The 22,030-nt window shown below is 48.7% G+C and overlaps 7 protein-coding genes across 7 annotated transcripts; 6 read left to right on the top strand and 1 right to left on the bottom strand.

Moving 5' to 3' along the window:
- Positions 1 to 1,013: 1,013 nt before the first annotated feature.
- Positions 1,014 to 3,002, top strand: F5891DRAFT_57978 (WD40-repeat-containing domain protein). The gene is made up of 9 exons (XM_041372344.1): positions 1,014 to 1,162; positions 1,224 to 1,383; positions 1,440 to 1,740; positions 1,805 to 1,982; positions 2,037 to 2,133; positions 2,186 to 2,317; positions 2,373 to 2,474; positions 2,521 to 2,896; positions 2,954 to 3,002. Exons 1-8 carry the CDS (start codon positions 1,128 to 1,130, stop codon positions 2,806 to 2,808), a joined length of 1,293 nt encoding a protein of 430 aa, XP_041229458.1. The 5' UTR covers positions 1,014 to 1,127; the 3' UTR covers positions 2,809 to 2,896; positions 2,954 to 3,002.
- A 1,963-nt stretch (positions 3,003 to 4,965) lies between these two features.
- F5891DRAFT_1015637 (kinesin-domain-containing protein) lies at positions 4,966 to 11,864 on the top strand. The gene is made up of 11 exons (XM_041360890.1): positions 4,966 to 5,076; positions 5,131 to 5,767; positions 5,819 to 6,236; positions 6,294 to 7,130; positions 7,189 to 8,015; positions 8,066 to 8,560; positions 8,616 to 8,727; positions 8,780 to 8,861; positions 8,905 to 9,091; positions 9,124 to 11,096; positions 11,158 to 11,864. Exons 1-11 carry the CDS (start codon positions 5,028 to 5,030, stop codon positions 11,412 to 11,414), a joined length of 5,874 nt encoding a protein of 1,957 aa, XP_041229457.1. The 5' UTR covers positions 4,966 to 5,027; the 3' UTR covers positions 11,415 to 11,864.
- A 95-nt stretch (positions 11,865 to 11,959) lies between these two features.
- On the top strand, positions 11,960 to 13,765 carry F5891DRAFT_1015628 (uncharacterized protein). Its single transcript, XM_041360889.1, has 12 exons — positions 11,960 to 12,251; positions 12,306 to 12,370; positions 12,432 to 12,514; positions 12,561 to 12,698; positions 12,761 to 12,788; positions 12,844 to 12,979; positions 13,041 to 13,058; positions 13,122 to 13,152; positions 13,214 to 13,283; positions 13,335 to 13,395; positions 13,446 to 13,478; positions 13,531 to 13,765. Exons 1-12 carry the CDS (start codon positions 12,096 to 12,098, stop codon positions 13,639 to 13,641), a joined length of 930 nt encoding a protein of 309 aa, XP_041229456.1. The 5' UTR covers positions 11,960 to 12,095; the 3' UTR covers positions 13,642 to 13,765.
- A 320-nt stretch (positions 13,766 to 14,085) lies between these two features.
- F5891DRAFT_1015617 (white collar 2 type of transcription factor) lies at positions 14,086 to 15,707 on the top strand. Its single transcript, XM_041360888.1, has 5 exons — positions 14,086 to 14,421; positions 14,488 to 14,707; positions 14,789 to 15,179; positions 15,228 to 15,302; positions 15,350 to 15,707. The coding sequence occupies exons 1-5, from the start codon at positions 14,124 to 14,126 to the stop codon at positions 15,455 to 15,457; spliced, it is 1,092 nt and encodes a 363-aa protein (XP_041229455.1). The 5' UTR covers positions 14,086 to 14,123; the 3' UTR covers positions 15,458 to 15,707.
- A 1,547-nt stretch (positions 15,708 to 17,254) lies between these two features.
- On the top strand, positions 17,255 to 18,924 carry F5891DRAFT_1015611 (WD40-repeat-containing domain protein). The gene is made up of 6 exons (XM_041360887.1): positions 17,255 to 17,444; positions 17,505 to 17,590; positions 17,653 to 17,873; positions 17,925 to 18,107; positions 18,158 to 18,285; positions 18,337 to 18,924. The coding sequence occupies exons 1-6, from the start codon at positions 17,372 to 17,374 to the stop codon at positions 18,834 to 18,836; spliced, it is 1,191 nt and encodes a 396-aa protein (XP_041229454.1). The 5' UTR covers positions 17,255 to 17,371; the 3' UTR covers positions 18,837 to 18,924.
- On the bottom strand, positions 18,912 to 19,418 carry F5891DRAFT_1141135 (DASH complex subunit Dad3-domain-containing protein; the record flags this gene model as incomplete). Its single annotated transcript, XM_041364905.1, has 3 exons — positions 19,208 to 19,418; positions 19,061 to 19,159; positions 18,912 to 19,007 (listed from the first exon to the last, which is right to left on the bottom strand). Exons 1-3 carry the CDS (start codon positions 19,322 to 19,324, stop codon positions 18,912 to 18,914), a joined length of 312 nt encoding a protein of 103 aa, XP_041229453.1. The 5' UTR covers positions 19,325 to 19,418.
- Positions 19,419 to 20,221: 803 nt separating this feature from the next.
- On the top strand, positions 20,222 to 21,498 carry F5891DRAFT_1015608 (uncharacterized protein). The gene is made up of 3 exons (XM_041360886.1): positions 20,222 to 20,496; positions 20,544 to 20,689; positions 20,737 to 21,498. The coding sequence occupies exons 1-3, from the start codon at positions 20,340 to 20,342 to the stop codon at positions 21,349 to 21,351; spliced, it is 918 nt and encodes a 305-aa protein (XP_041229452.1). The 5' UTR covers positions 20,222 to 20,339; the 3' UTR covers positions 21,352 to 21,498.
- The last annotated feature ends 532 nt before the right edge of the window (positions 21,499 to 22,030 follow it).

Below are 22,030 nucleotides of genomic sequence, written 5' to 3'. Positions count from 1 at the left end.
TTGGATGCGGAAGTGAAGATGCTCAGTGCCACCTTCGCGTAGGGATGCACCTGCGCATGAATGTTAGTCACGTACAGAAGAGAGAGAGATAGTTTGTACATCTGCAATCGTGTTGGCGATGGAGTTGAATGCCTTCAACGGTTTGAGCAACACGGAGAACGTATCGATTGTATCAGAAACAGATGGTAGGTTGTTGGTCGCGAAATAAGTATCTTGGAGTATTGCTGCGATGTGGCTGGCGCCTGCGAGACCTTTGTTAGCATTGGCGATTCTTTCGTTCACAAATTTCGGGTCGAGATGTCCGGCCTAAGTATAGACGTCAGCACATTGTCAAAAGAGACGGATGAGGATGTTCCGAACTTCGTTAGTCGAGCTTACTTCTACAATCCCTGAATTGGAAGACCGCTCGCAATCTGGTTCGAGAGTGAGAGGGGTGAGATCCTGCAGAATCAATTAGTACCAATCATAGCATACGGGGCACATTCAGAGTTTAGATTACGCTAACCTTGGTTGACTGAACAGGTTGGGTGTCCTGCAGACTGAAACTTGCAGCCGTGGGTTCAGGGTTTGGGGATTGTCGAGCACTTCGAGCGAAGCGCTTGGTCACCTTGCCAAAGAGCTTGCAAACTGGGCCTGGGCGTCGTACATGAGATCCATTCCTCGAAGGCGAGAGAGAAGACGGCTGTAAAAATTAGAGATGATGTAGTTGCTAAGATGAGAGTTCATACATCGTGACTGGCTGTCCCCCTGCCTCTCTCTACCAAATGAGGGTCTGAATGACTTGACTTCAGCTGCCTCCAGCGGTTCTTGCGAGGAGGATTGTTTTCATCCATCCAGTAAGTGAGAAAGATAGGTGGATGTGCGTGATTTAGTGTAATGTTAGTGAGAGGCGTGGTGGTAGCAAATAGGATCGACTGGCGTCTACATGTCTGCAATGAGGATAATTATTGATGATGAATATCTGAATGTTGGAAGCGCCCGTTATTGAAGCTTGAGAAATCAACAAGTCAAAACAAGACCTGGCCAGTGACTTGTCGAGTTGGACCACAGTACTAGTGACAACATTCGTTGACGCGTTGTATCCCATAGTTTTCAGCCCAAGCGGTTCACAAGTTTTTGAAGTCGGAATGGCGCTCCTTTCAGACCGTCAAAAAGAAGAACTGTGCGTGAACCGGGCTCCAGAATAATTGTCTACTACTGAACATGGCCGTGTATCGATACAGACATAAATCCATGCTGGAGTACCTGCATACGAGCAATTTCACAGCAGCTTACAACGCGCTAAAGGAGGACACTGGGGTGGAGTATACACCAGATCCCAAGGCCAAGTATGCGGGTCTATTGGAGAAGAAATGGACCAGCGTTATACGGCTACAGAAGAAGGTGCGTTCTGAGATATCTATCACCGTGTTGATGATCGAACACATGTTTCATTGCAGATCATGGATCTCGAGACCCGAAATGCATCTCTTCAAGAAGAACTATCCATTGCTCCATCAAAACGTGCTGCAATGCAAGCAGATTGGGTACCTCGCGCCCCCGCAGCACACGTGTTGACCGGCCACAGAGGTCACATCACACGCGTCGCTTTCCATCCACAATACTCGATATTGGCCTCTGCAAGCGAGGATGCAACAGTGAAGATATGGGACTGGGAAACAGGCGAGTTCGAACGGACATTAAAGGGACACCACCGTGCCGTCCATGATGTCGATTTTGATCACAAGGGACACTTGCTCGGTGAGTGACATGCACGTGTGTGCAAGCACCGCTGATGAGTCTATATCGGTGATGATGTTCACAGTGACATGTTCGTCTGACCTATTTATCAAGATATGGGACTCCGAAAATGAGTGGAAGAACACAAAGACACTATCAGGGCACGATCACTCGGTATCTTCAGTCCGATTTATGCCAGGAGATCAATATATCGTCAGTGCAAGTCGAGATAGCACAATTCGCGTTTTCGATGTTGCATCAACGTAGGAGTGCACTCCCGCATTTATTCAAGGGAGCTGATTTCACATATGGTAAAGACATCTAGTACGAACGATCTCCGGTCATTCAGAATGGGTGCGTTGCGCGGTGCCCTCAGATGACGGCCGATTACTTGCAAGCGCGTCAAAAGACAAGGTAAGCCTTCATGTTTCGTTCAACAAACATCCTCTCATATTCGAGATTTCAGACTGCAAAACTATGGGATCCCCTGACGGGAGAATGCAAAGGAGAGCTAAGAGGGCATGATAATGAGCTGGAAACGGTTTGCTTTGCACCCGTGGCTGCATACGCCGCCATTCGTGAGCTTGCGGGCCTGCCAGTAAGACCAGATGATTATCAGCAGTGATCACGTATCCTGAATCATTCCCATTTAGAACGTGGGTTCCAAGGGTCCCGGGGCTTATGTCGCTACTGGATCCCGAGACAAGACCATCAAGCTTTGGGACGTCCAGAGCGGACAGATGATTAAGAACCTTGTAATGTATAATCCCCTTTGCGCAGATACCTACTGATTTCTTTTAGCCCGGACATGACAACTGGGTGCGCGCACTTGTCTTCCACCCCTCCGGCAAGCTTCTTTTGTCGGCAGCGGACGACAAGACAATACGTGTGTGGGAGCTGTCCACAGGGCGATGCATGAAGACTGTGGAGGCACATTCTCACTTTGTAGCAACGCTTGCATGGGGTCGGCAGAGGGTTTCCACTGCCAAATCAAACGGCGCGGATGCAAAGGCTGGCGAAGCAGAAAAGCTTGTGAATGTTGTCGCGTCAGCTGGCGTTGACCAGATAATCAAGATATGGCTTCCATGATACATTCACTCAGAGAGCTTAAGCTATACTTTGAATTTTGGCAGTATATGCGCTTTCGTACTTCGTTCCCATTCTCTGCGAGACCTTGGTGAGTCCTTGTGCCTTCCTCATGGGTCTAGTGTCGGGAGCTGATATGCACTACTAGCTTGACTACTTGGCACGGTGCATCGTACGACTCTCCTTACGACAAATCCATCACGATCATTCATTCACGAACTTTCTTCTTTCGCTCTCAAGATTCGGTTCCTTCAACATACCCATATTACTCCTATATATTCAGGTTGTAACCGCTGTACAAGATAAATTCGGGATCTTCGCAAACGGAACAGAATGACACGGCAATTAAACTATGTGCCATCAAAACCACAATACTCGACATGGTATGACTGTCTTCGGGGCTCGCCAATGAGTTTGAACGTGGATCCGAACATCGTGTCGTTTTGGTTTTGTCAGAGCACACTATCGTCGACGAGTTTGATGCCGCTGGAAGCACTTACCCTGGAAGAGTTCGGTGTCTGCCAAAACTGTCTTCAATGGCTAGGCCAGACATTTGAATGTCTTTCTTACCTCTACCGGCGATACGGCGGCCGTCTGGTCAAATGACATTTCAAATATACGCGCCTTTCTACCTCCAGGAGTTGTTTCTTGCTTTTTGTATCCTGAACGATGGTATACTCTCACAGACACCCTTCCTGCTAACAATTCAGAGCGTATGACACTGAGCACAGTACTTGCTGCGCGCTGGAAGTGGCCAATTGCTCTATTCGTCTTCTTTAGCCACACCTGCACTATTCCGTTCCACGATACACATCGAAATGTCTCACTGTCTATGTGCAAATATAACGATATTCGGCTATCTTGAACAATACTAGAACGCTCTTCTTTATTGTTACCTCACAGGCCGGGATAGTTCCTTCCATTTCCCGCTGGCGATCCTGAGGCCTGATCAACTAAGGTTCCTTCGCACCTTGCTGTGTAATGGTCAAAAGCTATAGCCAAAGGCTTTTGTCCTTAGAGTCCCTGTACTTTTTGCAAACAGCCGTAAGTGACGCTCAATTACCTACTCCTTCTGACCGATTCTGAGGCTGATTCTTTGTTATCGTTATTCGCCTTGTCGTCAGGGATGTGCATAACCAAGGCGCCTGCCCTTTCATTGCCTTTCATACACAAAAGGAATACACAAATGAATTTTAATGCACCTTCAGGGACATAGACGGACAGGAATATCCGTTTTACCAGGTGTCCTATGGGGAAACCGTACATTGCGGCAGGTAGACAGGAACAAGAAACCTGGGCAATTTAAAAAATTTCAACACCTTAACGTCGCCAACCACGTACGCGTATACTTATCTGTATTGCCTGGAACTTATCTTCGTGCGGCTTCCGCTTTCACGCATGTGGGCTGAGTGCGCAGATATAGACCGGATTTGTATCAATGCGCCTTTCCTGTTCACTGATCAGAACGGAGAAATGAAGTTCGATAACTTCCCAGATCGATCACGAATCCTTGCCAAGGGCCTTACATAATCCTATATAAGTCCCTTTTTCTTTTTTTTTTCGTGTTCGTGCTGAAAAAATATACAAGTAATTGCACCATCATTCAAATTGAATCATTGAGTGGGTTCGATTGAAGAGGGGATTTCGTGACGTGTTGGTGCAGTGGCAATCATCTAACATCTATGGTGGGAAAGGTATTATCAAAAAAGCAAGTCTGTAAGGGTTCGAATTCGTTTGATAGTCCAAACGAACTTCAAGCTAACAGACATAGAGTTCTCCTGTAAGTGTCTCGCTTATGGTACGAGAGGTCACCAGTTCAAACGTTGACCGAAGTTCTAGCTCTGTTGCAACGCCACACCAACTTCACCGCTATAGGACTTGACGTAAGTATGGAGAGTCCTGCACAGTGGAACGCACCCTGAGTCCCTGACACGGGTAGACACGTCAACGAGATCAAATGAACCCAAAAGAAATGGTGTGGCACCGGTGTGAACGCGAACTTAGCACAGTTGTTATTGATCTCAGGAGATGTCGCAGATATTGACGACGAAACAGCAAAATATCATTCTTCGGTTGTAGCCCATCACGTAAACGTATTACAACCTTAATCAGCCTGCCCAAAATTAGACTTCGGGTGCAATTCGGCAATGTCCGTTATACCTGGGTGTTGTACATATTGTGAGATTTGTGTAGAGTAACTACTAGTCTCGTCAACAATCGCGATGGCGCCCTTGTCGTCGTCGTCGGGCGCGTCGACGTCTGTGCAAGTCGGTGAGCTTTGTACTAGACTTTTTATTTTACCTGTTGCTAATTTTCTGAATGAAGCTTTGCGCATACGGCCAACGACTACACAGGATACTGTATCCATTCCCGCTCGTTTTCAACGGTCTGTCATTCATGGAACGTCTTCTACTAGCGTGACCGTAGATGCTTCCTCCGCCGCTCCTACTGCATCTGGTTCTGCTACTGCCGTCGCAACTCCATCAACTGCCGCCGGTAAAAAGCAGGTGTTCACCTTCGATCAAGTCCACCCTCCAACCGTTACCCAGCATTCGCTCTTCACAAGCACTGCCCAACCACTCATCTCGCGTTTCATGGAAGGATTTAATTGTACAATTCTTGCCTATGGACAAACGAGCAGCGGAAAGACATTTACCATGACTGGTGTGGACCTTGATGCGGACCCCTCTGATCCTAATAATGGCATGGGCATCATACCGAGAGCCGTCTCTACTATCTTCTCGCAGGCGAGAAAACTTAAAGAACAACGTGGCGGGACCTGGAATTACAGCATAAAAGGGTCATTCATAGAAGTGTATAACGAGGATTTGATTGACTTGCTCAGTTCCGACGAGGCAACTGGGTTGCGGCGCGAGGTACAGATCAGAGAAGGGAAAGACGGGTCTATAATCTGGGGTGGCCTACGTGAAGTGACGGTGCGAAATAGCAATGAAGTCATGCAGTAAGTCTTCTTCCTTAAGCAGTGACTTAGCTGAGAAGATGAATTGTATAGTCTTATCCGCCAGGGAACCGCGATAAGAAGAACGAACGAAACGGATATGAATGCCCAGTCATCTCGTTCGCATGCAATCTTTTCTCTCACACTGACCCAGAAGAAATACACTGGCTCAGGCGTACCACCTCGTTCATCTTCACCATTACCACCTGGCGGCCGTTCCCCATCGCGTCTTGCTCGTCCTGGATCAATATACACAAGTGGTAACTCTCCCAATGCAAGAGTGTCGTCGCCTACTATGGGTAGGCCATCGACTCCAAGTTTCCAAGTAGCCATGGGACGAGGCGGAGGACTACGCCCTGCAAGCTCCCTCGGTCTTCGTCCCCCTGATAGCCGGCAAGATGATGATGAGAGCAGCGAGTGGACCACTATAGTGTCCAAGTTTCACTTTGTCGACCTGGCCGGCTCGGAGCGCGTATGTTATGCGTGCAATTTTAGTCTTGAAATTTTGATAGGCTAACTTTCGTCACAGTTAAAACGTACTGCCGCTGCGGGAGAGCGAATCAGAGAGGGAATCTCCATCAACAGTGGTCTCCTCGCTCTCGGCAACGTCATATCGGCGCTAGGTGACCCCTCACGTGCGAAGTCGCATACTAACTCTCATGTCCCCTATCGCGACTCCAAGCTTACCCGCCTCCTTCAAGACTCGCTTGGGGGCAATGCACACACACTTATGATCGCTTGTGTCAGTCCCACGGAGTGGAACGTCGGTGAAACTGTCAACACTTTAAAGTATGCCAACCGCGCCCGAAATATCAAGAATCGTGCAGTTGTCAACGAAAGGGAAGATGGTTGGGATGATATCGAATGGCTCCAAGGAACGGTCACTCGTCTTCGCAAGGAGGTCAAACAACTCAAAGAAGGTGGCACCATCATTTCTACGAATTCCTCTCCAGCCGTTGGTGAGGTGACGGAGGGAAACTCCAAAAAGATCCTTGCACAGATGACAGACCTTCAAAATAATTATGAGAGTCTACGCGAGAAATACGTGGAGCGGACGGAAGACCTTACTCGCTTACGTCGCGAGATTGGCGAGCGTCACCGCACGTCATCTGGCGGAACTGTTGGCGGTACGGCTAAATACGAAGAGATCGTTGGACCTGTCATCGAGGAATACGAGAAGACCATCAGCGCCATGGAGGCTGAGTTAGGCCTCAATCGCGCTGCGCTCAGGCTTACCAATGACATGATGGAGGAAAAAGAAGAAGAGCTCGCCCAGATCACCGAGAGACATTCTGCAACTGAATTATACGTTGAAGAGCTCCGTACGCGGCTGGCGAAGCTTACAGAACGGGAAGCATCAACTGAGGTTCGCAATGACTTTGTTGAAATTAAAGCACATTTCTAATTGAATTCATTCAACGCAGGCTTACGTCCGTGATTTAGAAGAGAAGATGAAGTCTTTTGACGAAACATCTATGTCATCGAGCGAGTCACTGACTGACCTGAAGCGCGAGGTCTCCCGTTATAAAGAAGCCGAATCGCACTCAGCCTCATACATAGCTGACCTCGAAGCTCGCCTCGCCCGCTCTGACGAATCGGTGCTAACCTTGCAGCAGACGATCGAGCGACTCGAGAATGACTGTGAACGTCGAAGAGAGGAAGTAGATGCTCTGACGACACGCTTGGAGAACCTTAACCGAGACGGTGCTGGTTGGCGGACTGATCTCGAAGAAAGGGAGAGGAAGGTCAAGGAACTGGAGCAGAAGATGGAAGCCTGGGAGCGAAAGAGGAAGGAAGCCAACGAAGACCGCATCCGACTTGGTGACGTGGTTGGTGAGGTTGAGCTGGCAAAACGTAGTCTCGAGTCCTTGAACGGCGGGAGCACCAAAGTCAATTTTCCTACTACTTCCGGTGCCAGCACGCCAGCTTCTGTGGACCTTTCCGTCGAGAATCAATTGGTCGCCCTGCGGCAAACTCACGCTGCAACACTCACAGATCTCTCGTCTGTTTCCAAGAAGTACCAGGATGCACTTCAGGAGATTGCTGATCTTGCTGCTCAAATTCAGGAAGCTAGACTCAGCAATCCGACGATCCCGGAGACTTCGGCCGTTGATAAAGCGGACACCCCGTTATTCCGTCGGCGAATGACATCTTCCAAGAGTCGAGATGGTCTTACTGAGCCTCTATATGATACAGCTGGTCGACGTCTTTTTTTCAGGCAAGCAGCCTCTGTAGATTCTCTTCACGGAAGGTGTGTTTCGAATGACATCTGTCTTTCATCGAGTTTGAATTTTTTTGTAGAGCATTACATCAGTCGTTGCCACAATCACTTTCGCTTTCACAGGAGCTCTCATCAGTCAGGTCTCGAGAGACTTCGATATCGAGTCACGGAAGCAGTGGTTCTGTCTCGTATTCTCCATCACATCGTCCGAACCTCTCCATATCTCTTTCCAGTGTCAGTGGCGCTACCACTCCCGCTGAACAGCGCTCTGCGGTGAGCATGGAGAAGGAGATTATGCGCTTGCAAGAGGTTCTTAAAGAGCGTGAAGCTGAAATTGGCGTTCTTGAGTCTTCGCTGAAGGAAAAGGAACAGACAACGCCAATTCTGGTTGCATCGCAAGCTCTCCAATCCACAGAGGCCGACGATTTGACACACCTTTCCCCCAAGACGATTCAGAAGTTCGATGCCGTCCGAAAGAGTATGAAGCTACATCACGATCTCATCCCTGATGTTGACGTTGATGTACCTGATAACGATGTCGATGAATCGCTTGACAGGTTAAACGAACTGATGTTGTATGTTGATAGCACATGTCTTATTCTGTTTTCTGATTACTCGTCTATTGTCCAGGTCCATGGCACAGAAGGAGTCTCAGCACAAAGAACTCGTTGACTCTCTTCATGGTCAACTTGCTCTGGTGCAACGTGCGCACGATGAATTGACCAATCTTTCTAGGGATCAGGTAGGCAGACAACTCCTGACTACCATGCCTATCAGACACTGATTACATGCAGGCGCTGAACATGTCGACCGAACTTGAAGGTCTCCGTGCCAAACACCACGAGGATCTTTTGGATTTGGAGACAGTCAGGCAGCGTGAGGCGGAGCTTCTCGCATCCATCAAGATAGCTCAGGAGAGTCCACGCCGACGAGCTTGCGGAGCTAAGGTCTCAGCACGAAGACGCTCTTCGTGCGAAGGGAATTGAGATTGAGGAATTAATCTCTCGCCTGAAAAACGAGCATCAGACATCTCTTGGTACCTTACGAGATCAGCTGTCAGAGGCATCTGCAGCTCTGGAGAAGGCCCTCGAGGAGCATGAGAGTGCGTTCGGCAAGCTCCAGGCCGAACACGGACGAGGATCCTCCAGCGACATTCTCAAGAGGCTAAGGAGATTCTCGAACGTACTATCGAGGAGCATCAGAACGCTATGGCCAAATCCAAGACCGACCATGCAGAAGTCTTGAAGTCCAAAGACGAGCAAGTGGCTACCGACCTCCACCGCACCGAAGAGGAGTACTACAATGCGCTCACTAAACTTCGCAAGGACCACGCAGATGCTTTGCAAAGGCAAGCTACTGAAGCTGCTGCGATGCTTGAGCGCTTGCGTGAAGATCACGCTAGCGAGCTTCGCATGTCTGAGAAAGCTCGTGAATGCTCCTTGTCAGAGTCGGAGTCATCTCGTGATTCAGTGCTTCGCGAACTTCAGGATGAGCATGCTGCTGCCATTGCCAGGAAGGAGGCTGCGTATGCGGAGGATGTAGAGAAACTCAAATCGGAGCATGTGCGCCTCCTTTCGAACAAAGAGGAGGACTACAGAGCAAGGCGTGAGCATCTGAAATCTGAGCATGCCACCGCCATGGCTGTCCTCAGGGAGGAGTCGGAAGCCCAAGTGGAGCAGCTCACGAAGGCCCTGGCGCGTCTGGAAGAAGAAACAGCTGCCACAGTTGTGAAGTTGCGCGAGGAGCATGTATCCGCTACTCAGGTTCTGACGGAACAACATACAGCGTCACTGCTACAGATCACTCGTGACCACGAAGAAGAGGCTGCTCGACTCAAGTTGTTGCATGCCTCTGAACTCGACGACGCAATTACAAAGGCTCAGAAAGAACATGCATCCCTCCTCACCTCCCACTCAGCGGCAATCACGAATCTCAAATCTGAACACCAAATGTTACTTGCCGAAGTTCAAGTATCCCTCGTCGCTGCTCAAGAAAGGCATGCTTCCGACCTCCGAGAGTCTGGAACAGCAAGTGAGCATATGCTTGCTGAAGAACGTAAACGCCTTGCTGTTACCGTTGCCGACCTTGAGCAGGAACACTCTGACGAGCGTGATGCTCTCCGCAAGGAACGAGATCTTCTCCGTCAAGAGCTAGAGTCCCATAAAGTCGCGATCCTGGATGTTCAGGAACAAAGTGAACGAGGAGTACTTGCAGAGAGACAGCGTTCACAATCAGCCGTAACTGAGCTCGAGGAGAAGTACTCTGCTGAACGCACCACGATGCGTGAGGACTACAAAGCGCTTGTTCAGGAACTTGAGGCTCACAAAGCTGCCGCAAGCGACTTAGTGGCTGTACGTGCAGAGTACGAATTGGCCGTATCCGAACAGACGACCACCGTGGCATCCTTGGAGAAGAGTTTTGCCGGTGCACAATCGGAGAAAGTAGACCTTCAGGCGCAGGTTACCAAACTGACGGCTGAACTGGAGAAGACATGGTCAGAACGGGCCACGTTTATCCAGGAAGCATCTAAGCGCGAATCATTGGTTGACGAGCTTGATAGACATCGCTCCCTTATCGCTGAGCTACAAGAGAATCTTCAGCGCGCTAAGGACGAGAAAGATAACTTGCAAGTGGAGAGGACTAAGCAGGAGACTGCTATGCGCGATATGCAGATGCAGATTGCACGCACATCGGTTCAAGAGACCTCGACACCACGAGCAACACCTGATCGCAATATCCCTTTTACTCGTCTCAACGGTATGGGCTCCAAGCTTCCTCCCCCCACACCCCCGCCGTCCATGCCACCGCCACCAGCACCGAAAGCTCAGGAATCCCAGTTCAGCTTATCTACTCAATCTTCTACTATGTCTTCGAAAGACTCTACCGACTCTTCTGCTACGTCGGTTGCCTCTGTACTTGCACCAAGCGGCCCTCAAGTAGACTCCAAGGCCATCGCTGCCAAGCTCGAGGATCAAGCGAAGCATATCGATGAACAGGAGGTGATGATCAAGACACTCAACAAACAGCTATCTCACTGTGAGAGTGATTTGGCTACTCACATGGATCTCGTGAGCACACTAGAGACATCATTGAGCGACTCTGAGAAGAATCGTATGTTTCTGTCCATGCTTACCATATTGTTTGAGCTAACCATTTATATTTTGTCTTGCAGTTCGCAAAGCGCGCATGCAAGCAACGGAGCTTGCGAGGGAACGAGACTCGCTCAATTCCCAAATTGAGGGCCTTCGCAACGAGTTACAGGAAGCGCGCCGTGAGGTTGTTACTGTTCGGAAATCGATCGTGGAAGAAAAACAGTCCCTCGAATCGCGTCTTGACGAAGAACGACGTGCGAAGGAACGTGCTCGTGCGCAGCTCGACTCCCGGATGGAGGAGCTACAAAAACGGAAATCGAAGTTTGCCTGTCTATAGCGTGCCTGTCAAGTTTGCATTCACATCTTTTCGGCCTGTGAGTTGTTACGACTCATGTCGGACCTCTATGCCTATTCTTTTTGCACCTTGCTTATTATACCAATTTTCGCGAGCTGCGAGATCGGTTAGCGATTATGTCTCTTGTGTCCTGATACCCCTTGGTTGTGGAGCTAGTTTATCGCGTCTACTATGGGTATCCCTGGTATGTTTGTCCGTACTGGCTACTTCCCTGTTATAATATGATATAGTTCGGATCTTTGCTAACTCGTGTTTCGGCTATGATCCGCTTGAACGGTGTCAACGTCACCGTGGCGATTATGTCGGCCGCTGTTCGCGAGTCATATGCGCAACATCCCTCGGACATTCCAGCATGGGAACCTAGTAGAAAATCCTCCACGCTGTCTAGTATACGATGCCAGCCTTCGAATTCTGAAGTCTGATGAATGTCCGAGAATCAATGTGTTTAAAGTCGATTTGAAGTTATGATCTTTGTTGTGAACGTTGACAATTGTTTGAGAAATAATCTTCCCCGCGGTTGTATTCCCCGCAAATTTGAGGTGGAGAAATGTCGTAAGTGACGTTACTGTCGGACCGGCTTATTATGTAGTAGCATAAGGCTAAGGCGGCGACTTTAAATTCCATTTCACAAACTTTGCCTCCTCCCACCCTCCGTCTCCCACTATGTCCCTCAGCTTTTTTGCTCGTGCTGCCCCCACTGTCCGGCGGTCAACAGTCCTCATCCGCACTGTTCAGTCCTCTGTGAGATTCCAGAGTAGCGCGCCAACAAAACAGAAACATGTTCCCCGTGTTCTTCCTGCGTTCTCTCTTGAGGGAAAGGTGGGCCTTTCAGTTCGTCTTTACGCTTGATTGAGTCGTCTAACTATTTTATAGGTCTGTCTAATCACTGGTGCTGCCAGAGGTCTAGGTAATGAATTCTGTCGTGCATTCATACAATCGTTCGTCTTTTTGGACTTCTTAATTTACCGTGATGAAGGACTAATCTATTTTGGATTGTAGTGGATGCACGGAATTGGCTATTGTTGATCTAAAGGAGAGCGAGGCGCAAGCTGCTGCTGCTGAACTAGTCTCAAATGCATGCCGTTCGTAGTCTGCTGTATTCTGACGACAGTACTGAAGAGCATCAAGTTAACAGCGACATGACCCCGGAAGACTATAACGTGATTGGCGTCGGATGCGACGTGTCATCAGAGTTATCTGTTCAGCGCGCATTTGAGCATGTGATGGACACGTACGGGCGATTGGATTCGGTGGTTGCATCTGCAGGTAAATCCCTCCGTTTGCCGCAGCATTCATCAGAAACGTGAATGATATGATGTGATGCCCAGGAATTGTGGAGAATTACTCTGCATTCGAGTAAGTCGCTCGCCATGTGTTGGAGCGTTCGTTGGAGCTGACGACCGGATCATAGTTACCCATTCGACCGGATAAAGCGCTTGTATGACATCAACGTGCATGGGGCCTTCTTTACTGCGCGAGAAGCCGCTCGGAACATGATTCCTCAGGGAGGAGGCTCCATCGTCCTTGTTGCTAGTATGAGTGCATCGGTATGTTAATCTGTGGAGACGCTCTTCTTTGTGAAATGGCTCTGACGATGTGTCTGTGCAGATCATCAATATTCCGCAGGTGAGTGATTGATTCCGGGATAAACTCATCGAGAGGATCTAACCTTAATCGCTTCGGGGATAGCCGCAAACACCTTACAATGCTTCAAAAGCGGGTGCGTCCGCATTCTACCTGCTGTCAATTGCAAGGTCACTGACACGATATTATTCTGATAGCGGTCCGTCACATGGCGTCGAGTTTGGGAGTGGAGTGGGCGAAGAAGGGTGTGCGAGTTAATACATTGAGGTTCGTGTTACGTTTCGCGTGGCTAAGTGCGGGCTGATATGGGTCATGAAGTCCTGGATACATGTTGACAAAGCTTACGAAAACGATCCTCGCCCATGACCAAGATCTGAAGGTTGGTGCTTGTTGGTAGACTTGTTCGCTTGAAAGCTAATGGTAGTACAGAAAACCTGGGAGAGCCTGACGCCTATGGGCAAGGTGAGGTTAGCCGAGTTGATTTAGACGCCCTACTGACTGGGTGAACGATTAGATGGGTGAACCAGAGGACTTGGCTGGTGCCATTGTTTTCTTGGCAAGTGATGCATCTAAATTCATGACTGGAGCCGAAGTTCGCGTTGATGGGGGCTACTGCGTTATCTAAGCGAGTCGTTCTTATTCTTGGATCGTGTTTTGTTATGCAAAATGTTGGGAGTAGAATCACATAGAGTTTTTTACTAGATTAATTTCAGCTGTTTATAATACATGGTTTTATGGTGTCCCGCTTCCGAACAAAGTATAGTACTAGGTTTCCCATGGTAAGACTTGCCTTGAAGCGAGAAGGGTACGATAAGAACTTTTACATATTGTGGATGTCTCCACTTGGTGGATACCCAATATTCAATTATGTAAATTGTTTTAATGAGGCAAATATTGTTATTGAATTAAACGCAACGCCGGGCCAAAGATAGCAGGAGATTAAAGTATATTATTATGCTTAAGACCAGGATAAATAACCCAAAGAGGGCTAGCCAGTCCGATGCCGCAAACCTGAATGACATCATATATGTAGCTATTATAAATTACACTTCAATTCAAATCGCATATTATTGGGTTTTTCACCTACCTCGAACACGAGTCAAAATCATGTCCCTAAGTTCGCAACATGCGAATCTCACCCATAGGCCTTCCTCCCTGTCCAGATCCCAAGACACCCCACCCTCATCTGCTAACATACCTAGTTCCACTTCCACTATACCATCTACCTTTGAATTCACCAAGCGCAAACGCTGGGCAGATCTTCTGATACACGAATTGTCAGAGGCAATCATCTTTGTGCTCTCCAGCGAGTCAAAGATCTTATTTTGCTCAAGGGCCGTCTCAGAATTACTGGGTTGGCGAGATACAGAGCTTATTGACAAGGATATCCTCGACTTTGTCAACGGTAAGCATGCTTACCGTCTTCCAGTCGTGTTACCCGCGTGTGTTCATTTGTCATTCATTTCTTCAGGCGAAGATAAGCATGCTTTCCGTGTGTCATTTGAACAATCACTACGCTTGCGCATGGAAATGTTATCCTATGTTCGGTTCAAGTGTCAAAGCGAGTATACTTCTCCTGCCAAAGAGGTTCTCTTTGAAGTGAAGGGTTACCCTCACTACATCGATGATGAACAATACCCGCGGTGCTTTTTCGCGGTGGCAAAACCATATCCGAGTCGGAACACAGCAATGTAAGTGCATAAGCATGAATACATAAGTTAATTTTAGCGTAATTTCCTGGCTGTCTGATGGAACTTTCTCGTACTCACTAGGTTAAACACATTCCTCGAGCTCAAGATTGAAAATGAACGGTTACAACAGCGCCTCGCCGATCTCAGAGTTCGGATACCGCCATCTTCTATTGCTCAAACTGGTCAATCGATGGCTTCCATGTATTCTACACCTTCCAGTTCTCGTGGGCCTGTCTCAATGGTGACCCACCGCCCTGTGGGCGATTTACCCACCACGTGTTATGCGACCCATCAGACGAGCACGTCTTATGATGATTTGGTGACACAAACAAATCATCATCAACCACGGGGATTTACTGATTCTCCGAACGTGTACACATACGGTAGCTATACTCATCATGATGATGCCGGTCAACAAGCGCAACAGCCGATAGAAGACAATTATGGCGACGATGCTGCCAGAAGGAAAAGAGTGTGTATCGCCATCGAACGTGAGCATTTATACTTATCGGTGATCCAGATCCGCAAGATGCACGCCGCAGAGCAGTACGTATGCGTTACTTGTGGGCGTACAGATTCCCCAGAATGGCGCAAGGTCTGTCGCCTGCATCTTTCATATTCCATTCGTTGATATCTTCTCAGGGCCCACAAGGGCCAAAAACCCTTTGCAATGCCTGTGGTTTGCGATGGGCAAAACAAGTACGCACCAGACAGGATGAAGAACAGCCTAGCGCTGGACCTAGCACCTGAATTCTATTCGGCACGCCGCACCTGTCAGCGTACCGCCTTTCACGGACATATTTTCCCTTCAGTTGATGTGAAGGGCCAGGCTGTTTTATGGCATGCGGTCATCTTGTGAATGAATGATAATCGCTGAGCTGTTGGACCACTTTATGGTACCAGTTTTCTTGCATAGAACACTTATATACACGATACGTAATATGTATATTAGATGTTGCACTCTTCAACCGACCCTTGGGGATATGGCTGTGTCTGAACCTACTTGTCGCGCCGCGATCCGATAATATTGGAAGTCCGTGACGCGTGAAGTCGTGAACTGGAGCAGGGTCCTACTGACTCCTACAGTCGTTTGCATAATGGTCTAGACAACCAAAGTAATTTCATACCCTGTTTAGCAGGACCGTGGCTGCCGATGTCGGACATTGAATTTAACAGGTGGCGAGCGCTGAGCTGGTGGCGTCTACTGACCCCAAGTATAATCAGGCCGCACTCATGGATGTCACCTCGCAAGAATTCTTTAGCAGCTGCAAGAGTACACAAGGTATGATCATGTATTCTGCAATGCTAATTTCATTGTACAGGTCGCGTAGTACACCGGAGCAAGGTTCTGCATGTGTCTCGCAAGGACTTTGCCAAGTCACTATAGACAAAGCTGCCCAGGAAAAAGCCGACAACGATTATTCTTGCGCATTGACTAAGACATTCAACGGCTCACTAGCATCACACAAGCGCGACGAGCTCGAGACTATGGCCGGCGCTCTTTTGCTGCAGACAATGGTTGAGCAGACTGCGCGAATCAAAGAACACTTTGCAGCAAATTCAGTTAGCCCAAGGTTCACGGGACTTCTTGAGAAGAAACGAACAGAAGACATGTAGGAAATGACCAGTCTGTATGGAGTTTGCGCAGACTTCGCGCCAAAGTATGGGGACATGTCTAGTAGGCATGTCCGTGATCGGAAAGTTCCGGGCGGTCTAAGCTGGCTGCCATCACCGCAACCACCCTGCCCTGCCGTCCAAATCAGCCACCATCACGTATCCCGCTATCTATGTCAAGTGTTATACCAATCAATCTCGACATCCTTGTCCGCTTGCTGTCATGGTTCTAGTCACCTGGAGGGAGGACATGGCAACTGTAGACTGGGAGCTGTGGACAACGACATGGCGTTGGCAGGCGGCTAGGAAACGGGCAAACACAGTAGACGGACAGGCGAGCGTGAGAGACTTGCAGGGATCAGAATAGATGGAGGTGATGATCCTGATGGCAGGCAGGCGGGATGATAGTGACATCGTGCGGTGGCCTTGACGACTCGGGCAATTTCTGAATCTGAGCAACCCACTAACAGGATACAATTCTGCATCCAGTTTGCATAGATCTCACACAGACCGGCTTAATACTGCCTTTTCTGAACGAACCAGTGCTGCCACAGCGTCGATGGCTTCAACTGCCACCAGAACTTCCTGCAACCTCCAGTTCATCCCAGCCTGGTCAAGCGCTACCACCGCATTTCATACATCCGTCATCTCACTGGTTTCAGCATTCCCGCACCACATGCACCATTTATTTTGGCTCAACCCCCACATCTGGTGAGTCATGGGCTTCACAATCCATTTATGTATCAATACCCACTGGTACATCCACAATTCCAGCAATTTTTATACAGCATTAATGATTTGCGATTAGTTCTATATAATAGTATACGCTGTAGCTCACAGATTACTAGTAACATCTCAATCAATCACTGTTGCGGTATACCATTCGTGAATCTACTGCCGAGCAGACTGCTGGTGTGACTGTTCGTGACATAAGTGTAACCCACGAGGTAGCCCATCACCAATAGTGTATAGTATATACGGACTCCAACTCCACCTGCAGAGTAGACTGTTCGTCCTCTGCGCTAAACGGTGATAGATCATTACGACACCATGTCTACGCCAGAAGTATATTCAATCGCCAAAACTCCAGTGACGTGCCACGCATTCAACGCGGACCGCAGCCGTACGTCCTACCTCGATGTATTCTTTGAATACTAAGTAGCAAACGTTTCCTTCGTCACAGAGGTTGCTGTGAGCTTGAATGACAACAACGTCCAGATCTATGCCAAGCAGGGAAAGGAGTGGATTCTATCTGAGACACTCTCCGAGGTGTGTTATGATCGATGCATACTACTGGCCCATCAACATGTACTGACTCGCGAATTTTCCAGCACGATAAACTGATCACGTCGATCGATTGGGCCCCAAACTCCAACCGCATTGTCACCGCCTCACAAGATCGCAATGCATACGTCTGGTCCCTCTCTCCCGATCTGCTTACTGGAAATTTGGTGTGGAAGCCTACTTTGGTGCTTCTTCGTATCAACAGAGCCGCTACCTTTGTCCGTTGGAGCCCCAACGAAGACAAATTTGCAGTTGCAAGTGGTGCAAGGTACGTATCCCCTTCTTTGCGAGACGATGTCATTTCATCAGGTATATACAGGGCGATTGCTATTTGTTCGTTTGATCCTGAGAACAATTGGTGGGTGGCAAGGCAGCTCAAGAAACCAATCAGATCGACCGTCTTGTCTGTCGACTGGCATCCGAACAATGTCTTACTGGCTGCAGGGAGCGCTGATATGAAGGCACGCGTGTTCTCTGCTTACATCAAAGACGTGGACAAGAGGTAACGACAAGCTCTGGATTGCAGTCATATCGTTTACCTTTAATTTGTAGGCCCTCGCCTACCATCTGGGGCGAGAAGCTTCCCTTCAACACTATCTGTGGAGAATACAGTAGCCCCGCAGGCGGATGGGTTCACGCAGTCGGATTTTCTCCTTCTGGAGATGTTTTAGCTTTTGCCAGTGAGTTGCAGCATATTTGCGTTTTCGCAGGAAGACCTACGATTTTCACAGGTCATGATAGCTCTATCAGCATCGTTTACCCTGGCGGTCCCATGGTTTACAATATTCGCATTAGTTCTCTGCCATACGTGACTTTAACTTGGACTTCCGAGGACGCGTTGGTTGCAGCTGGCCACGATTGTCAACCTGTCGTTTTCTCCGGCTCGGAGCAAGGTTGGGGGCTTATTGGCACTTTAGATGATATCACCGCTTCCAGTGCATCGAAGACTCAGGGTGCAAGGACTGGGACTGTCGGGAGGTTGAACAGTGCAGCGTTCAACACGTTCAGGAATGCGGATACGCGTGGACATACTGGAGGAGGAGATACCGCTTCTGACACGGAATTGCTTACTGTGCACCAGAACACGATCACCAGCGTCAGGCCGTACGCGTATGGGGGTGAGGGGATTGTTAGCAGGGTGAGCACTACCGGAGTGGATGGAAAGCTTGTCATTTGGGATGTTAATGCTGTGTCGGCCCTTACTGGAAAGATGGGCGGCTTGAGGGTCTGAAGCTATGATAATTTGTTTGTACAATTAATCGTACATTGAATAATGTATTATGCACGAAACTCTTTTGGATCAGTATCATCTTTGGGTAGTGTCAGCCATCGCGTACGCGTATCCACTCTCGATCTCTTGAACTGGCTGCTCGTTGATGACGCCCCAGACTGATGCTTTGAACTGTACCATCTAGATCAGCCTGAAATTGCAGAAGTGAAGGGGTATCAGAATACCAAGGTCAAGACCAAGCCCATTTTTCTCTCCAACACTCTTAAACGCGCGATTAGATTCTCATCTGGTCCCTCGGATAGTTGTCTCGTGGTGACGGTCAACTGCCACACAGATCAGGATCTCATTAACACTCGAAGATGCGAACCCACATCTTTGACGTGTTGCGATAGTTTAGCGTACTCCCACAAAACATTGGCCTCCAGCGCGGTCAGACTCGGGTGCGATTCGTACGGGTTCGCATCAAACACGTCGGCGGTTCCAGACATGATTGTGAAACCCACAAAAGATTAGTCCGAACTTCGTATTACCAGACGTTGCGAGACCGGCGTACGACCAAATCTCGAAGCTCAAGGTCTTGTCTCAAGTACGTGCGGTGGGGCGGCAAAGTTCCTTTCCGGACTTTTTCTGCCGGCGGAGAGTAAGGACATTGGCACCGAACTGACACCGCGCGATACCATAAACGGTATGTTTTCCAAAGGACTCCTGTTTTTTTTACTTGGTAATACAATTATCCTGACGTATGTTGAGACCACAGGCTGATCTAGACTGACTCATCCTCCGGCGGTGGAATTCATGCCTATTGACACCGAGGAGACGCGACTTGCCGCCCATACCACGCGCTTGGGGCACAAGAGGCAACCCCAGGATGGTACTATCAATGTTAATGTACGATCGACTGCGCGACACGAGACTTGCCAGTTCAACGAGAGGATCGACACGGACGGTACTACTGTTAAAGTACATGTCTGGTGACCCTAGTCCAACAGAGACTAACAGGGAGGAATCGCGTACGGTCATCATAAATCTGGCGCAGTTGGGTGGCTCGCCCTTGTTCGACATAAAAAAAGTAACAAGATCAAGACTCGAGCCTGAGCCTCGAGCTCAGCAGCCGAGTAGGCAGCCGGCTCATTAGATCTTGCGGACCGTACCCTGCTCAGCGCGCGACGGCCGATTTGTTTACCCGCGAAAAGTTGAGTTGAGTGGGTTTGCTAAGAGTAAAACTTTTGCTCTTGTTCAAATCCGGGTGTACGCGATCATGGCATACTAGTACGATCGCGTTTGCTCGCGAAAAACATTTTTATCCGATACTTCCGAATGTTTAAGTGTTTCTCACGATCGAAAACTGGCTCAAAGTTGCCTTATTTGGATATCCCTCCTTGGACGCAACAATATCAGCATGCTCTCCTAGTAAACAATAGTCCTGGGATAGCCCGATCCCTTATAATAAAATAGGGCATCGTATCTTGCAATTCACTCCGTTCTTTTCTAACATCATCACACATGCATTCACCCCCTGTAACTTCATCACGTCTATCTGCACCAAGACCCTTCCCTCCTCCATCTCTCACTGATGTCCCTCATGAATATATCGTCGACCAGCTCAGGACTCTCGCGTCTCACTACTGGGATAGACCGCAGACCGCAGACTGTACAATCAGTAAGTCTTGATGTCTTGATTACGGAACGTTCTAATCTGTTCGGCAGTCGTACCTGTCCCGCATCATCGACCATGTCCAGCATATGATTCCCCGCTCACTTCGTCAAACTCTTCCCCAGAGCCTTTACCGAGGGTTCAGGTAGACACTGGAAGAGAACCTACTATTCACGCCGTGCCTCGAATGAAACTAAGAGTGAGTCGTGCTATTCGTCGAAGACGCATAATCCTCATTGTTTGTAGTTGCATATGGACTACCTCTCTTCGCACTCGACGTTACTACGAGGTCTCTTCAGCGGTGCATCACCCAATGATCTCATTCACGCTGGCACCACGCAACCCCGACATCCTCCGCTGCATGTCCCGGAAAGCCGTCTTCCTTCTCTTCTTCCTTCTCCGCCGTCCCATCCTGTTCTATTTCTTCCCGTTCCTGATCCATCCTCGATACATCTTATCTTTCACTGGATGTACTTTGGGCAGACAGCACTTATGGAAGACTGTCTAAATCGGGGTGTCGTGCACTGGGAGGGGATCGCGCGTAACGTGGAGTACTTGGGGCTTCCCACAGACATCAAAGTGTTCCTGGGGCGGTGGTACAGGAATTGGCTTCTTCCGGCACATAGCCGAGGCGGCTGTCCAACTTATTCGCCCACAGATGATGACGATTCTGACATTGAGCTGGAACTCGATGATGATGATGATGACGACGACGAGGACGAGACAGATGACGAAGACTACTCAATGGTGATGTCATACAGGGAGGATGTAGATGCTATGGCAGAGTTTGAACGAGGGCGGACACGAACGATTCGGCCCTTGACGCGGCTATGCGGGAAGTTACAGATGTGTGGAGTATGACAAGAATATTTACGAATAGTTCATTGTATTTCATAATGGTTTGTCATTCATCATGGGCGATGTTTGTTTGGTCTATCTTTATTCATTCTTGTGATACCCCCATTTTCCGGACTAAGTTCAATTGTGGCGCCCCGCACAACGCGTGTTTAATTACCTGAATATTATGACATATATGATACATAGTACTTTAATTGTACAGAACTGAGTCCCTTCTCGTAATTCACAGCTTCCATACAATTGTCCTCATGACCTACACTCCTGTGTCAGATACAAGACAAAACTTAAGACAGAGCTTCGAGCCTTCTATACAATTGTTCTCAAAACCTTCGTGAGCGTCAATCTCATGCGATAGGATAAACAGAAGCGAATATCCTTCACAAGGATGTCCATGATCTGGCGGCTGAGGATGCCCGTGCATACAAAGACGAGCGACAGTCCCGATAAGAACGTGGCCAACTCCGTATCGGGAAACAGAGAAGAGCGGAACCAAACAAAGGCGAGCCTTTCCAGATGGGTTTCACTGCGGCTACCGAGGTACTACTAGTACTGCGCACTCTCAGATCTGTGTTTTTCACTCGAGCTAGCGGCAATCAGAGAAGCAGGTGAAGCGAATATGTCATGACAAAAGAAATGCACAAGGCATTTGAGACATTCCGATGCTGGCGCTAGTACTATAGAC

The sequence above is a fragment of the Suillus fuscotomentosus genome, assembly GCF_016647785.1.
Source record: "Suillus fuscotomentosus strain FC203 chromosome Unknown F5891scaffold_11, whole genome shotgun sequence".
Taxonomy (NCBI): Eukaryota; Fungi; Basidiomycota; class Agaricomycetes; order Boletales; family Suillaceae; genus Suillus; species Suillus fuscotomentosus.
This window is presented reverse-complemented; position numbering and strand designations above follow the sequence as displayed.